This window comes from Pteropus medius, unplaced genomic scaffold, assembly GCF_902729225.1.
Source record: "Pteropus medius unplaced genomic scaffold, Ma_sr-lr_union100, whole genome shotgun sequence".
Taxonomy (NCBI): Eukaryota; Metazoa; Chordata; class Mammalia; order Chiroptera; family Pteropodidae; genus Pteropus; species Pteropus medius.
The window spans coordinates 16,257,451-16,274,554 of NW_024349798.1; the positions used below are offsets into that span (position 1 = coordinate 16,257,451).

At 53.2% G+C, this 17,104-nt stretch overlaps 1 protein-coding gene across 10 annotated transcripts in view; it reads left to right on the forward strand.

Moving 5' to 3' along the window:
• Positions 1-17,104, forward strand: part of VPS35L (VPS35 endosomal protein sorting factor like) — a 97,063-nt gene that overhangs the window by 78,819 nt on the left and 1,140 nt on the right. For 3 of the 10 annotated variants that reach the window (XM_039885476.1, XM_039885474.1, XM_039885475.1), the window contains 3 exons: positions 689-828; positions 6,687-6,852; positions 11,846-11,964. In XM_039885476.1, the coding sequence (XP_039741410.1) occupies positions 689-828; positions 6,687-6,852; positions 11,846-11,964 (425 nt within the window). Of the gene's footprint in view, positions 1-688; positions 829-5,206; positions 5,371-6,163; positions 6,252-6,686; positions 6,853-11,845; positions 11,971-17,104 lie in introns of those variants that run through there. The other 7 variants (XR_005657873.1, XM_039885477.1, XR_005657876.1 and 4 more) reach the window with 7 other exon arrangements.

The window sequence follows — 17,104 nt, forward strand, 5'->3', positions numbered from 1 at the left end:
AGTGGCCCAGATTCCACTTTGCAGCTCACAGAGATGTCCTTTCTGTGCCTTGCTGGAATGATCGCCAGGATGATGTTAATTTGGGCGGAGAGTTGCAGAATAGTGTCTGTTCTATTAACACCTTCCTTCCCGAGGGCAGGTGTTTGCTCGCTCGCCCTCCGCTGTGCGGGGGGCCCTGGTTCTAATTCGAGGTGCTCTGGACCGCGCTCTTGGCATCACGGGAAGTCATTTCGGACCGGCAGTGTATTTGGACCGTGCAAATGTTTGATCTCGTCGGGCAGTTTAAATTTCATTTGTTGGGTCAGTGTTTTGTCTATTTTGACCTTGAGACCTTTTCTCACGGTTCTTACTTTGACATTCTAGAAAGAACTCCCCCTCTCCATCTTCCCCGCTGCCTCCAGTCCTTCTCCTGTCACCCCATCCCTTTCTCTCTGTCCTCCCTCTAAACTCCTCGCCCCCCATTACCCCAAAGGCCTTACCTCTCATAGCACCTTGAGGGCTAGGATTCAACATGATTTTGGAGTGGGGCGGGGTGCGCACAGAAGCGTGCAGAAACCCTTTTCTGGGGCCTGCCCTCGGCGTGGCCCGACGTCATGGAGCTCTCAGGACCGGCGCCCGGGCCGTGGGAAGAAGAAAGCAGACCTGAGTTTTCCAGAGTTCTCATACCTGGACTTTGCTTGTCTTGCAGCCGATGCCTTTTTCAAAGCTGCCATAAGCCTCATTCCGGAAGTTCCAAAGATGATTAACGTCGATGGAAAGATGCGGCCTTCGGAATCGTTCCTTCTGGAATTCCTCTGCAATTTCTTTTCTACTTTGTTAATAGTTCCGGTACGTCTCCCCAAAACAGCCGTAGGTGCTCTTTCTTTTACCCGCTTTATATGCATTGGTAGCCCTAAGAGTACAGGGATGCCGTGTCGTTTTGTAGTCAGATGTTTGACTTTCTCAACATTTTTTCCATTCCTTCTGTGTCCTGGTGGTGTTAGTTGAGGCTCTGTGTATGTCAAGGGGGTGTCACTTAGTCGTTAAGGGGGCTCTGGCATCGGGACCAAGATGCCTCGGGTAGAATCCCAGCCCCTGTCCTTCCCACTCTGCAGTCGTGGGCAATTATGCGACATCACTGGGCTGCAGTTTCCTCGTCTACAAAATGGGAAAAATAAACAGTGTCTCCACCTCAGCGTTGCTGTGAGCCGAGTGAGGGAGTATGCACACGTGGTTAGGACAGTGCCCTGGCACACAGTAAGCGCTAGAAAGGGTAGTGGAGGTCAAAGGGGACGTCTCTGGAAGGGTGCTGGGGTGTTCATCTCACGTAACCGGTGCACAGTCAGGCTTGGGCTGGAGGCCACTCCCAGGACCAGCACAAGGACCCTCACCCCAGCGGGGGTTCCTAACCTAGGGTCCAGTTACTCCCTGGAGATCTGGCAGGGTGGCCATGAATTTAGATGAGAAGAAGAAAATGACATCTTTGTTTTTACAAACCTCAGTGAAGTGTAGCCTTCCGCTCCATTTTGAATTTGAAGCACTGAGGCACAGTGGCAGCTGCAGTAACTGGGACCTTGTCACCAGTGGAAATCAGCATGTTCCTGTGACATTTCAGGTGTGCGGGACATTCAGGTTGTTTATGTGCGTCCTTCCTTAAACAGCAGGGGAGTTCTGAGGCCCGCCTTTAAGTCTGTCATTTCAACTTTCAACCCAGTCACCAAGGACTAGTAGATGACAGCATAACAAGTACGTTGAAAAAGTATTTTGATAACTGGGTCGTAGTCGTACTGGTTTCTTTTGTTGTGGCCTCATGTATTTTAGTTTCTGCATAGTATTCTGGGGAGCCCATAGGCCAGGCTGTGACACGGTCAGACGTGCATAGGCTTCAGGGGTACTTGTTAACAAGTGCAGACTCTGGGGGTCCTCTCCCAGAGAGTCTCGCTCCACAGGATGGGATTGGCCCCCGTATCACATTTTTGACAGCTCCCTCATCAATTCAAGGGTGGGTGGTTCTGGGGTCACAGTTTGAGAAACATCCTCCTGGACTCGGGCCGTGACAGTGACTCAGCACCTGTGGGGACGGAGTTCCTTTCTGGAGTGATGGAAATGTTCTGAAGTTGATCGTGGGGATGACTGCATAACTCCGGAAACACGCGAACCTGCGGACCGTGCGTTCTAAATGGGCGTAGCGCGGGTGTGGATTACGCCGCAGCGAAGCCGAGGAGCCAGGAGTGGCCCAGCTCCCGACTCCCTCAGTTCAGGTCCCAGGACTTTTGGGGAGAGGACGGGATGGGCAGGAGGCCGGCTCGACGCTTGGCTTCAGTGTTCTCAAATCTCCTTCTTAGCATTTTATAATCAATTTCTCTTTTTTGGGTAATCTAGCTATTTGTCAAGTGAGGGGACAAAAGAAATCAGGTTTTCTAAGGAGGAAGTTGATCGGTGTTACTGTCCATTGATTAATTGGGATGCATTTCCATTTCCTGCTGCATGTGGTCTTTATGGTAAAACTCATCGGAGCCCTGATGGAAAGCCTTGTCCTCGGAGTCAGAATCTTGGGTTCAGTCCTGACCCAGTGACTCAGTAGCCCTGTGGCCTTGGGATGGCGGTGTAACTCCTCAGAGCCTCAGTTGTCACCTTTTAAAATGTCATCAAAATGCCCACCTGGCGGGGCTGCTGTGAGGGTTGACTGTGATGATAATCATGCATGCGCTTTGTGAACCACTCTGTCCCAGGGGTGACAAACTGATGACCAGGTGACAGACCGATGCCAGCGGTGGAGTCCAGCCTGTAGACACGCTCGTTGGCCAGACCTCGTGGAAAACATTTGGAGTGAATTACCCACATTTAAAACATGGTCGAACACAGAAAAATCCAGTTTTTCGGTTCCTCTTGAAAACTCAGGTCCTGCTGTGTGAGGCCATATTCCTCGACCCGGCCAGCTGGCCACAGCTGGAGAGCAGCTGCCCCGTTGGGGGGCGGCAGGGGGACTTGTGCGCTTTCTCCTGTTCCTCTGGGCACCTCCGGACCCACGGAACCCATTTCCGTTGCCTCCCCGGCCCCCTGGCCCTCCTTGCAGTGTCCCCTGGCCTCAGCCGATTGTCGTGTTCTTGGTATCAGTGCTGCTGCTTTGGCTGGGACTTACTAAAGATGACGAGATGCAGAAAAGCTACAGGTTGTCACTTTTTACTACAGGTGACCCTGGAATGCAGGTTTGAACTTCTAGGATCTGTTTATACATAGAGTTTTAAACAAAAACAAAAACGTGAAGTCAGCCCTCTGCATCTCCGGGTTTTACATCCGCGGATCCAGCAGATCAAACGCAGTATTTTTTTGTCCGCCGTTGAGTCCGCGGTCGCAGGGGGCCGACTGTCCACACTGACGGCTCTGCACCATCTTACATAAGGGACTCAGGCATCCGGAGGTGTGCACGTCCGTGGGGGGTCATGGATCCAGTCCCCCGTGGCTACTGAGGGACTGTAGCTAAGCTTTGGGGGAGTCAGGAGTTATATGTGGGTTTTCGACTGTGCTGTGCTAAATAGGAACCCTTCCCCCAGCCCCGCGAGGTGGGGGTTCTGGCGCCTGCCCACTGAAGGCAACGAGCCGGAGGCCATGCAGCTGGCGGGGGGTCGCACAGCTGGTGATCAGCAGTGCCCCTCATTCCTGCACTTCCTCCCAGCATCGCTTCCCCCCGCAATGTTTTGGCTCCTTTTCTGAAAGATTTATTAACTAATACTTACATGCCTCTTTGAGTGAGCCAGCGAGCAGTTCGCAAATATTCACTCCAAACACGCCTCTTACTCTCCTCCCCTCCCCTCCCCTCCCAGAAGCAGACCCTGGCGCAGAGAGGTGAAGGGACTCGCCCAGGGTCACCAGCTAGCAAGTGGCCAAGACAAAATTTAGAGCCAGGATATCTGTGCCCGGTGCTGTCCTCTCTGCCTCTCGCGTTAGCTCTCCTGGGAAGTTCGTCATTTCTGGGGTATTACCTCTGCTCCCAAGTCGTGACAGTTAATAGAATTCCTGCAGATGTTGCAGATGGTGGAAGCCAGAGCCTGTCTGTGCAGCTGGGCGGGAGGTCTGCGTCCCCTCCAGGAGACCCCCTAGAAGTCCCCTGGGGGCCTCCGCGTAGGCATTTGTGTGCAAGGAGGGGCTTTGGAGCCTTGGCAGAGACACTTGGGAGAACATTTCCCACTTGGATTGCCAGCTGAATCTGGGGCCTTTCTTTCTTTCTTTCTTTCTTTTTTTTTTTTAAATGTTTGCTTTGCTTCAGTTGCTGGCACTGAGCCATCAAAGTACAATTCAAGAAAAATGTCACAGCCATTGAAGCATGGATAGCATGTGGAAAATTTTTTCCTCGTAAGGTTGGGAATAATCTCTCATCTCTTTGGTTATGAGCAAAAGCTCACAGAAGTGGCTTAATTGTAAACCGTTAGTTCTTCACCCCCCGTATTCCACCTTTTGATGTGTTGAATGGCCTCCCACAGTAGTTACGGCAGTTTGTTGAAATTAAGTTACTGGAACATTCAGATTGTTGTCTTTTTCCAAGGCAGATCCTTAAATAAAATGTATTTTTGAACATCTACATAGCAGAACAAAATAGCCTAGTTAGAAACAGCTGTCAGCAAAGAGAGGCAGCAGTAAGTTGGCAGCAGTGAGATGGGCTCTAAACAGACGGATGGCAGACCACAGCCCGGGCAGTCCTGATGCCTGTAGTTTGAGGCAGCAGACTTTCGAATGTCATGTGTCCTCCTTCTTGACATTACAGCAATTCCTGTAGATGATGACAGCTGTGCAAACCGTCTCACACCCCTCCACCCTCATCCTCACCCGCTGGAAGTATTAGTGCTGTGTCTACACACACGGGTTTGCTGGCTTAGAGCACTCGTCATTCTCCAGGCCTGCTTTCAAAATAGCTGAGTGCGTGTGCGCCTCCCCCAGGTGGCCAGCGCCATGCAGTCAGAGGCATGCAGGGGGGCAGAGTAAATATAGCATGAGCTGTCAGGCATGTCCGCTCTGGAGCCAGACTGCCGGGGCTCAAATCCTGGTTCCCCCAAGTGTCATCATTGTGACCTTGGGCCACTTAACCTCTCTGTGGCCCATTTCCCATCTGTGACATGGTGGCGGGGGGTGGGGGGCGCGGCTGTCATAATCATATCTTCCTGGAACCCAGAACAGCTCTGGTAGCTACGATCGCCACCATAAAGTTAGCTAGTGTTACTTGTTTTTACAGCTACCTCAGTTCCTGGCACATAGAAGGTACTCAAAAATGTCATCCATTCAACATTTACCGAGCGCCTACCACGTGTCCAGCACTGTCCTAGGAATCGGAGACGGGGCACCATTCAGAGTGTTCCCTGGGCAGTCCTGGAGGTGTGTTATTGGCAGACACGACAGGTAACGTACCTGCCCTGCTCGAGGTTATAGGCTAGGATGAAACAGCTACGTAGATAGACCAAGAGATGTTATTGGGTAGTTCACTGAAGGAGTGAACACGATCACTTCGGTGGGAACTGCCTGGAAAAATAAGACAGGATGATTCAGGGTAGAAACGGGTGAGGGCATCAGGGGGCGCTGGCTGGTCAGGGACGGCCTCACCTGGGCTTCCTTCTCCTGGCTCCCAGCCCACTGAGCCAGCGAGAGGGAGCAGTGGCGGACTGGAGCGGGGCGGAGGGTGAGGTCGGGTGCTTGTCTCCCCACGCGCGCTAGGCCACAGTTTTGGCAATGGCTTTTGTCCTGCACCCAAGGCCACGGCCCCTGCCAGGTGGCCTCATCCAGCTGCCGGTCTCGACAGCCCAGTAGCACCACCACCCACTCCCGTGCGCCTGCAGCCCCGAGGGAGCTTGGTGGCTGCCCAGCCCGGGCGCCTCACCTTCCCCCTAGTTCCCACACCCTGCCCACATCGTCACGAACAGCCCTTCGTTAAACTGTCTTCGTTCAGCCCTTCGACTGTGCCCCCCGTATCCTGGCAGGACCCTAAGTGGCCCGTCTGGTCCCAGGCGCCGTAAGGTGTGGCTGGCGTGAGGGACAAGGCGTACCGGCCGGGGCAGGGAGGTGATGGTGGCAGAAACGGACACGTGTCCTCAGTGGGAGAAGTCTCTGGAGAGTGTTGAGCGGGAGAGTCACATAATTGAATGTGGCTTCTTGGAACATCACTGAAGCCGCAGACCTGTGTCCCTTTTCCATTCAGTTTCCTATCCGAGAAACACCGTATAAGCTCGGTGACTGTGTCTGGCTTTCTCCTCTCCCGGTTTAGCTGTTAATGCTGTTGAATGCCCTAGCGAGTGAGGCTGTTTTTAAAGTCAGTGCCCCAGTGGTGACTGGTCATTTGGGGAGCTTACCCCAAGTCGGTGGCCTCTGCTGTCATCTGCTACGAGACCTGCAATCTTGCTTTTGTAGTTGAACGCAACTTACTGTCGCTACACACACGAGCACAGGGCTGTAATTTTGGAAACAGGCCATTAAGCTGACAGGTGACGTTGCTTTCTCATTCCCCAGACCCCAAAAGGGAGGCTCTCAGAGCTGGTCCCCGCAGACGAGCGTGGTGACGAGCGGGATTAACCATGTTTTGTCATTTTCCTGTGTTGTTTAATTGTAGCTGGCACTTTAATTTCTCCACAGCTGCTAAGGGTGGGGACCTGGGTTTCTGTCTTTTTTTTTTCCCCCTCCTGCTTCGTATCTGAGATTATTTATCTTTTTCACTTCTCCATTAGGATCACCCTGAACACGGGGTCCTGTTCCTTGTTCGAGAGCTTCTCAACGTGATCCAGGACTACACCTGGGAGGACAACAGCGACGATAAGATCCGCATCTACACCTGCGTGCTGCACCTCCTGTCCGCCATGAGCCAGGAGACGTACCTGTACCACGTAGACAAAGGTAGCGGCCCCTTTTCCACCAGACGGCACTGCGCTTGAATTTCGTGAAGGAAACGTTTCCATTTTCTTTTATTTATCCACTTTGTGTTTTTCCTACCGTGAGCTTCTAGTTCAAGGTCTTGCTAAATTTGCCCAGTGTAAGAACTGCCTGAAGCACCTCTTAAGAATCCAGATTCCTGAGCCCCGTCTGCCCCTTCTAAATTACACTCCCGGAAAGAGGCATCCAAGATCTAAGATTCGACAGTCAGAGAAGCCCTTTGAGATTGGTGCCGTCTCTGGTGTACTACAGAATGACCTAGAACCGTGGTTAAGTGCACACGTGCGTGAGCTGCATCCCAGGCCTGCTCCTCACCGGTCTCAGGAGGACCCTGGTCTGGGTGTTTTCACTCGTTACTCCAAGTGATGCTGAGGCTCAGCAAGCCCCTGGGTCAGGTGCTCGGGAGGAGGGAGATGGCCTAGATCAGGTGCTTGGGAGGAAGATGGCCTTGGGCCTCCAAGTGCTACCAGCCATCTTGAACTCGCTGCTGTGAGTTTGGGAGCAGCCTTCTCAGGTCCTGGGCATAACGTGGGACAGTCCCAATTCCAGACCTCTGCTCACTGCGCCTAAGCATCCTCCTGCTTGTCAGATGCTCAGTTACAATTTTTGGTTCCCAGAAAATGTCCCTATGTTAAAAGTGCTTGGCCAGTAACTGTATGCTTTAGGGTTTAAGCAATTGTCTATACATTTGGAAGTTTCCGGAACAAACCTGCAGTGGTAATTATGCTCCCAGAGGTTCTCTAGCTGGGATTGGAGGCTGACAGTAAAGGTGTATCTTGGGGAGGCTGGTTAATATAGGTGATGACAGCTCCCAGGCCCGCGTTCCTACTGCATGCCGGGTACTGCCCCAGACTCGAGGGGCTTCTTTCCCCGTTAGTCCTCACAGCACTGTGATGAGGAGGCATCTGTGTCTCTGTTTTACACACCACCAAGGGAGAGACCCGCACGGTTTCAGGGACTCAGGGCCTCATACCCAGAACTGTGGGGCATACATTATGCTCCTTGATTACAAAATGACAATGTTCTAATTAAATACATCATACATACAAAAAACTGTAAAGCTCAGTGAATTACCACAAAGTGAAGCACACCCAGGACCACAACCCAGCTGAAGACGTCGAACGTTACTCGTTCCCCAGAAGCCCCCACGTGCTCCCCTCCAAGTGGCACCACCGCTTCCCTCCCCAGAGACACACCTCTCTCCTGACTTCCAGCATTACGAATTAGCTTGCCAGTTTCTGCCTTTTACGTAAACGGACTCATTTAGCAAACACTCTTGGGTGTCTGGCCTCTTTCACTCAGTATCACGTGGCGAGAGTCTTCTGTGCCGTTGCGTGTAGCTGTTCAGCCTTTTGCATCGCTGTATAGTATTCCACCGTGCGAATATCCCCAAGTCCATCCATTCCTTTGTGGATGAATATTCGCAGGTTTCCAGTTCCAGTTCTGGGCTGTCATGGGTAAGCTGTGCTGCTATAAACACTCCTGAGTATTAATTTCTGGTGCTTATTTCTGTCAGGTGTATGCCTGGCGGTGGACTAGCTGGCTCATAGGACTTGCTTAGTTCAGCTTTGGTAGGTAACTGTCACAGTTTTCCAATGAAGCCTCCGTTTGTTCCCTTGGCTTGGTCAGTCTTCGTTCTGGCCATTCTGAGTGTATTTCGCATTGATCTGACGGCTAAGGAAGTTGAACACGTTTTCCTGTTTGTTGGCGTTCTCATTTCCTCTCTCGTGAAGGGCACGTTGAGGGCTCCAAACTGTACGCTTCTGAGGACCGGATCCCTGTAAACCGAAGGCCCTGTCAGAGGAGCAAGCCCTCCTCTCTCCGGTCCCTCTGTGTAAACCACACGGCCAGGGCGACTGCAGGAGCCTGCGGACGGGCACGCACGGGGGGTGTCATTTCTCCGCGCCCCGAGCGCCAGGTCTGGACTCGGGGGACCGGCTTCCTTCTGATTCCCAAGTTCACCCTTTCCCGCGTTCCACGGGCGGCAGTCTAGTTTTCTAGCCTTTCGAGATGAAAACGGAAAGGTGGTTTTCTTTTCCTTCTCGGCCCAGCTGTGTTTATTTTGGATGCACAGTTGTGACTTGACCGTCGTGTTAGCGGGGTGTGTCCTGGGGCCGCGGGGGGCTTTGCGGGGGATGGAGGGTTCCATTTCCCCCTCCCAGTCTTATTCTAGGCAGCCTTTAGACAGCGATGGCATGGGCTGAAACGTCTGGAAAACTGGGGGCAAGGACGTTTTGCAGTTATGAAGGCGCCTAGGCTGCTTTCTGTCCAGATTTGGAAAGAGAATGTCCTGAGGGGTACCTGGAGCGAACGCCAGTGTTTCCGTGCAGGAGCGAGCGTCTGGCGTGGGGGGGAGAGCGGCGCCGTGCTGCAGGCTCGTTTCGCACGTGGATGGAGCGCATCTAGTGGGAAGAGGACAACTCGGCCCCTTCGCTCCTCCGTGCCACCTGCCAGGCCCCTGCAGCACTCAGGGCTGTGACCCCGGGGCCAGGCCGATGCAGAGCTCAGGGGCTGTTTTCGGTGGCCATGTGCCAGGGACCTGATTTCTCCCGCCCTGAGCATGAGGTCTGGCTCAGGCCCACTCTGCACGCTGGCCTGACCGGCTTCCTTATAATTCTCAAACCCAGCCTTTCCTCCCTCCCTCCTTCCCTCCCTCCGTCACCACCAAGTGTCAGGGTGGACACTAGTTTCTCTGCTTCTGACCCCTTTCTCTGGAGAATGCAACCTGTAGAGCTTGGCCTGGATCTGGCTAATTCTAGAATTCCATCCCAAGTCTCGATTTTAGGATGCTGTACTGACCCCTCCTGACATTCAGCTCAGGCGAATGTGGTCGCCACTTGGTACGTCTGCATCTCCTAACGGCCTGTGAGCTCTGGCCTCCCAGGGAGCAGGTGGGCCTTGTTCCCTGCTGGGTCCCCAGCACCTAGCCCAGCCTGGGGCATGGCAGGCCCTCCTCCAGTAGGTGCTGACTGCACACACGCGAGCAGCCTGTTGCAAACCCACCTCTGGCCCCTGTGGTCAGGAGGCCCGCAGCTGGACTGGCCATGGGCCTCTTAGACCTTCTTCTTGTTCTCCAAAACAAGGGTAGACTCCAGCCCGGGGAATTTATGCGGAACTTTTCTCGTCCTCCGCAGAGACGAGAGAAATTCCTTTACCAGCTGCAGGTCTGCCGTCCTGCAAAATCAGCTGGCGAATGGCTGAGTCCAGCTCTTTAGCTTTTTACAACAACTGCCATCCTCCACGTGATAGACAGCAGTCGTGACACAGGGGCCAGAGCTGTCTTAGAAAAAATCCCAGTACAGACCCCCCGTGGCCCAGCCTGGCGTCAGAGGAGCGACTGCAAAGCAAGCGGCTGGCCCAGGACAGTTCTTCCCAGAAGAGTCGCAGAGACCTGCATGAGAGGCCGCCTGCCGCCAGCGGCGCTGGGGAGCACGGAGACGGACTGGGCTCCCTACTCTCGGGCAGTATTTGTCTGCAAGCCGCGAACCGACGGCGTGGCCGTGTGTGTGGTCGAGAGAGCACGTGAGAGCGTGCACAGAGGTAGCAAAATGGGATCAACTGAGGCATCCCAGTGTTCAATTTTTCCTACTTTTCTATAGCTTTGACATTTTTCAAATTAAAAAATTGGGCCAAGAAAAGCACAGTAAATTACATTCCCACAGATAATCTAAACTGAAATGTTTATTAAAAACGCCCCCAAACCATAAAGTGGATTAGCTGTGTGCTTGTGGCCAGGTGCACAGCCACACCCTCCCGAGGCACCAGCACGGCCTCAGGGTCATCAGAGGTCTTGGCCCTGACAGTGGCCTCTGCCAGGTCAGAAGCAGCAGAGTGCCACCGCCCTCTCCCTCGGCCGCATGGCCTGCGGGCCGTCCGCTGCGTCCAGCCCCGGAGTGCTGCCTGGTGCTCCTCCGCGTCATGGCCGGTGTTCGGGCCTGGGAGCCGAGATGAAAGCAGCCAGAAACGGTCTGGTGACAAAGGAGGGGTCGGTGGAGGGCAAGAATGGACTCTGCGAGGCAGGGCTGTGGTTCGTTACGGACTCCAGGACTCCCCAGCAGCCCGACCCAGCACCCCCCACCCCCAAAAGACGGGAAACAACTGAGAAGTCCACAGCAGGGACATTCTGGTCTGTCGTGCAGAGGGACCCGGGTCAGCTTTTCCAGACCAAGCAGATCGGTGTGCGCCGATGCGGAAGCAGCTTCAGGTGTAGCCAGTGAGAACGGAGCGCGGACCAGCGCGCCGTGCGGTCTCCTCCCCTACCCAGAGCGGGTGGCGCTGTGTGCAGGCCAGCTGACGGGAGGGGGGTCGGACTCAGGCTGTCCTTGCTGGCTGGTCATACTCCAGGTGGCTGTCACGGGAGGTGCCGAAGCAGAGAGTGGGGGACTTTTTGGCAAGAGATGTTGTCACAGGTCTTCAAGTTCATGAGCAGAGAACTGTGGTCCACCTGAGGGAGTCCGAGCAGGGGTGACAGGGCAGGTAGCTGGGTGCAGTGTGTAGCAGGCTCAGGCTTTGGAATGGTACTTCCCGGTTTGGGACCCTTGCTGGGACCACCTCTGAGCCTCAGCTTCCCTGTTCGTCAAAGGGAGATGTTACTGTCTTCTCCCCATGCCGGTTCTGAGGACCTGCAGAAAGGCGTGGGAAGCACTTAGCCCGGTGCCTGGCCCCTGGGAGGTGCTCAGTACTGGCAGCTGCTGCAATGGTCACTGTGATTCTCATTGTCCCCCTCCACCCACGGTCAAGGGGACATGACGTCCACACCCTGGTCTCTGGCTCTGACTGTCCAGGGGCCAGGTTTTTCTCTATGACTCCCAAAGCCTGAAGCCCAGGGGTCATATTGTATGTTTCCGTGTGCTCTGCTGCGATTTCCTGCCATCTGCTGACACCGCGTGGCACATGGCTGCCTCTCCCTAGCCCGGATGGCCTTGCTAACATCTCCCTGCTCTGGCTTCTCCATCAGTCGACTCCAATGACAGCCTCTACGGGGGAGACTCCAAGTTTCTGGCTGAAAACAACAGGCTGTGTGAGACAGTGATGGCGCAGGTCCTGGAGCATCTGAAGACGCTGGCCAAGGACGAGGTAGGTGCCCTCACCGGCCCCACCCCTGCCGCTCGCTCTGAACGCCAAGACTCCGGCTGGCTGGGCGCTGGTTCATTCTGGAAGGAAACCTTCACGTGAGTAATGCACACCGTTTGTCCAGTGCTGCGGGGCCTTGGCTCCCGTGTGCCTCCAGGGCCCCTCCGGGTCCCCTGGCCATGTGCTGCATCCCTGGTCCCCTAAGCCTAACAGAGCTCAGATTCCCGTCGCCCAGTGACAGCGTGGCGGTCGTGACGTGGCAGCGCCCCAGTCGGGTCTGCGGCAGGGCTGAGCGCACCGTCCCCACGCTTTCACCGTAGCTTTTCCACGTCCGGACGTTTCACACTGTGTCACAACCGCCTACAGTATTCAGCACGTAACGTGCTGCAGGCTTGCAGCCTGGGACCGGTGCACCCACCACACGGCCTAGGGCTGCGGTGGGCAGGTTGGTGTGAGAGCCCTGTGACGTCTGCACACTGATGAAGTCGCCTGACGGCACATTTCTCAGAGCGTATCCGCGTCGTTGAGACTCGTGACTTCGCCTGGTCCCCTTCCCTAGACGTGCCGACCATGGCTTCCATTTTGGCAGCTTCGCTGCAGACGTGGGTGACAGCTGGATGGCTGGTTGTGCAGACATCGTGTTACGCTGATTCCTGTTGTGCGGTCAAGGTGGGGGGCGTCGGCAGTGCCACAGGAGGCAGGGCCGCGCCCGACTTTCCTCCGCGGTCGCCCGTGCGTCGGCTGCTGCCTGGCGTTCACTCCGGTCTTGCTCTTCCCGTCCGCGTGAAGCTCTGAGCATTTTGATTTTATTCCCACTTAGCGATTGACAATCTGACGGTTGCTTCCTGGTCTCGTCCTGGCAGGCCCCGTTTTCTCTGTCTTCCCCACCCCATTCCCTTTCCCAAACCCAGGATGGATTTCAGGCTGCTTGGTTTCCACTGGCCGCCTGGCCCTTCCCTTCCCCTTCCTGGGGACTCCCGTTCCTGGGTTTGCTTCTACACTCCCAGCCCACCAGACCCTTTGAAGACAAAATAAGATCAGACTGCATTTTAAGTTTAATTCTCATTTCCAGGACTATCTAATAACAGTGTTGCCCTTAACCCCTTCCCCACCCCACCAGAAAACCACAAGAGTCTTATGTAGCAGCCTTGGGTTCCCGTTCTCCCCAGGGTATTCAGGGAGGTGATGGAGAGAGGAGGATTTTTTTCAGGACTCCATTCCCTGGTGGCCTCTGCCAAGGTCAGGGACACTGCCCAAAGGACCGGCCTTAGGGCTGGCAGTCCAAAGGGCAGAACCACTGCTGCCTGGGCCCTGAGTGCCCACCGCGCTTCTCCAGGGAGGCAGGATGTGTGGATATGTCCCATTAACCCTGGGGACCCCGCTGGGTGCAGGGCTGCCCAGCTCTTGGGAGCTTAATGCACAGAAGGCACTTGGCTGTCGGTGGAAGGGGCAGCATCAGACTCCCAGTCTCTTCAAGCACGGGGGGATCAAACCACATTAGAGGCAACTCCTGCCCCCCCACCCCCAAACTGAAAAACCTTTGTCAGACACGTGCAGACTCTGTCAGGGTTAAAGACCCAGCTTCTCTTTGCTTTTGTGTATGGTATGTGGTTTCAGGAGCACCCTTCATGCCTATGGGAAGAGAGGGAGTGTCCTGCGCCTTCATCCTGTACTTGTCACACTAACTAGATCCCCCTCTGTCCCCTGCCAAGAACAGCTCTTAGCGCTGTTCTCCGCTTCTTAAAACCACTGGCTTTGGTGCCAGCTTCTAGCCCAGGGAACCGTTTACAGCAGTGCTGTGTGTTTTAAGTTGTGCCCAAGAAAAACTGCCACATGGTTTGAAACTTCGTCTCTGATGGAACAGGCTGGGTCTCATCGGGGGGGCCTCTGACAGCATGCACGACCGGGGGCTGGGTAGGGCCCCATAGAGTTTGGAACTATTTTCATTTAATGTTTGTCTCTCTCTCGGGAGGGACTTTGATGGTGGTAGTGACTCTGAAACAATTCCGAAAGGTCAGCAAAGCCGGCTGTTTGCAGAGACCATTCTGGCTGCATCGGTACAGGGCCCTGCACCGGACGCGTCGTATACGCACCTTCAGCGGACCGCGCTGAAGTGACAGCGATGTGAAGTGCACAGGTGACGCAGTGTGGCAGGGGCCTGGTGCTGGGGAAGCGCCCGTCCGTTCACTCTCCTCGTGGGGGCCGAGCCTTGTGCTGTCGGCAAACCCCGCTGCTGCTGCTGCTGCTGCTGGGGCCTCACGTCATGGTGCCCGTGGCGGCCCTGCTCCAGACTGTCCTCTAGCTCCCTGTGAAGGAGCCAGTCTGTCTGAATGAGCTTTACGAGGTGGTCCGCTTGGTGAGGTGGAGCCCGACCCACACCAGGCCCTGGGCGCCTCCCAGACGTGGCAGTTCTCACAGGACAGGGATGAAGTGTTCTGCTCCCTGCGAAGCCTCTGGAGGGAGGAGGGGCGCCAGGGTCTGACTGGGGGTCTCGTGTGGTGGTCGTGGCTCCTGGCTCGCATGTCGCCTGTTGGCCAGCTCGCTTCTCATCCCCTCAGACCCGGCTCGACAATTTCGGTTTTAATGGGCTATGTGTTTAAGACACTCGTGAATTGGGCTTTTTACGGTAAAATGCTTACTGAGAAGATGTGGGATGGAGAAATACTCAGACAGTTGTTTGACTTTTTTAAAGTATCTCCCACTTTGGCGCAGTGCAGCCGAAGGGCCTCTCTTTGGGGAGACCCTTTAGCGGGACTTGTAGCTTGGTCCTCTAGATCCCAGCAGAAAATGCGGCCCTCGTGGTCTCCAGGCGTCAGACCATGGCCCGTTTCAAACCAGAATGCGCGGGGGCCTACTGAACGGTGATCTCTGCCCGGGTTCCCGGCCGGGGCGGAACTGCAGTCTGATTAAAGGAAGGGGCACGGAGCAGGCACTGCCAGCCAGGTCATGAGTCCGCACCAGGTACGTTCCTCCTCCTCCCCCTGGGCCCCAACAGCATGACCCCACTCCCAGACTGAAATGCTGTGCTGTACGGTCAGCTGCTTCTGTGACTGTCACCTGGTGCAGGCCACTGCCAAGGTAGGCTCACTTTAGGGGAGGTTCACGTGTTTTGTTCCAGTGGCCCCAGGAAACTGATACCTGCATGTCAGTCTCTCACCCAGCTGCATTCGAAGCTGCTCTTTGGCAGTTTATTGTATTGTTTTTCCCCCACTAATGGACTGTTTTGTATTTTTAAATTATTTTCTATTTAGAGTTTACATACAATGTTAGTTTCAGGTGTATAATAGTGATTACATTTATGTACCATGTGCAGTGATCACCCCAGTTAAGTCCAGTACACACCTGACACCATAGTTATGTTGACTATATTACCTGTTACACTTTGCATCTCGTGACTATTTTTATAACTGGCAATTTGTACTTCTTAATCTCTGACTCTTTTCGCCCATTCCCCACCCCTCTGCGACCGTCAGTTTGTTTTCTGAGTTTGTTTCAGATTTGTTTTTGTGTAGATTCCACTTCTAAGTGAAATCATGTGGTATTTGTCTCTGACTCATTTCACTGAGGTTGATCCATGTCTTGGCTCTGGTAAATAATGCTGCAGTGCACGCAGAGGCACATTTTCTTGACTTAGTGTTTTGGATTTCTTTGGCTAAATTAACCCAGAAGTGGAATTGCTGGGTCATAAGGTAGTTCTATTTTTAATTTTTTGGGGAACCTCCACACTGTTTTCCATAGTGGCTGCACCAATTTTCGACCCCACCAATAGCGTATGAGGGTTCCCTTTACTTCAAACCATCACCGACACTTGTTGTTTGGTGATTTATTAATGATAGCCATTCTGACAGGTGTGGTATTGTGCTGTTAATTTGCATTTCTCTGATTAGCGACGTTGAGCATTTTTCATGTCTACCGGCCATCTGTCCTCTTTGGAGAAGTGTATATTTAGGTCCTCTGCACATTTTTTAATACATTTGTTTGTATTTTTGGTATTGTTATATTCGTTCCTTATATATTTGGCAAACATCTTCTCCCGTTCAGTCGGTCGTCTTTGTTTTGTTGATGGTCTCCTTGGCTGTGCAAAAATCTTAAGTTTTTAGTTTTGATGTAGTCCCGTTTGTTTCTTCTTTTGTCTCCTTTGCCCGAGGAGACATCCAGAAAACATGTTTACTGCTAAGACTGATGTCAGAGTGTTTACTGCCTGTTTTCTTCTAGGAGTTTTATGTCTCAGGTCTTAGTTATTTCAGGTGGAAGAAAGCAATCTGGTTTCTTTTTTGCATGTATCTGTCCAGTTTTCTCAACACCATTTATGGAGGAGACTGTCTTTATCCCACTGTGTATTGCCGCCTCCTTTGTCATAGACTGATCACGTAGGTGTGGGTTTATCTCTGGGCTCTATTCTGTTCCACTGATCTGTGTGCCTTTTTGTGCCAGTACCATGCAGTTTTGATGACCATGGCCTTGTAGTATAGTGTGATATCTGACAGCCTGATACCTCCAACTTTGTTCTTCTCAGGATTGCTGTGGCGATTGGGAGTCTTCCGTGGTCCTATAAATTTTAGGATTATTTGTTTAATTCTGTGAAAAATGCTACTGGGAATTTTGATAAGAACTGAGTTGAATCTAGATTGTTAAAAAGTCCATACTACCCAAAACAATGCTGATTCTTCTTAGCCGTGAACATGATATACACTTCCATTTAACTGTATCTTCGATTTCTTCAGTGTCTTCTAGTTTTCTGACTTCAGGTCTTTTACATCCTTGGCTAAATTTGTTCCTAGGTATTCTTTTTGATGTAATTTTAAATGGGATCGTTTTCTTAATTTTTTTCTAATAATTTGTTGTATAAAGTGCAACTCATTTCTGAGTATTAATTTTATATTCTGCCAGTTTACTGAATTCATTTGAGTTCTAATAATGTTTTGGTGGAATTTCTAGGATTCTCTATATATAGTATCATGCCATCTGCAAAGAGTAAGTTTTACTTCTTCGCTTTCAAAACCTGGGGCTCTACGTGCAGCATCTCGTGCGATCCCCGCGTGTCCTCTGAGGGGGTTCACCTTTCTCTCCTACAGGTGAAGAAGCTGGGACTTGGGAGGGTAAGCACCTTGCCCTCCAGGAGATCCGTAACGCAGCTGGCATC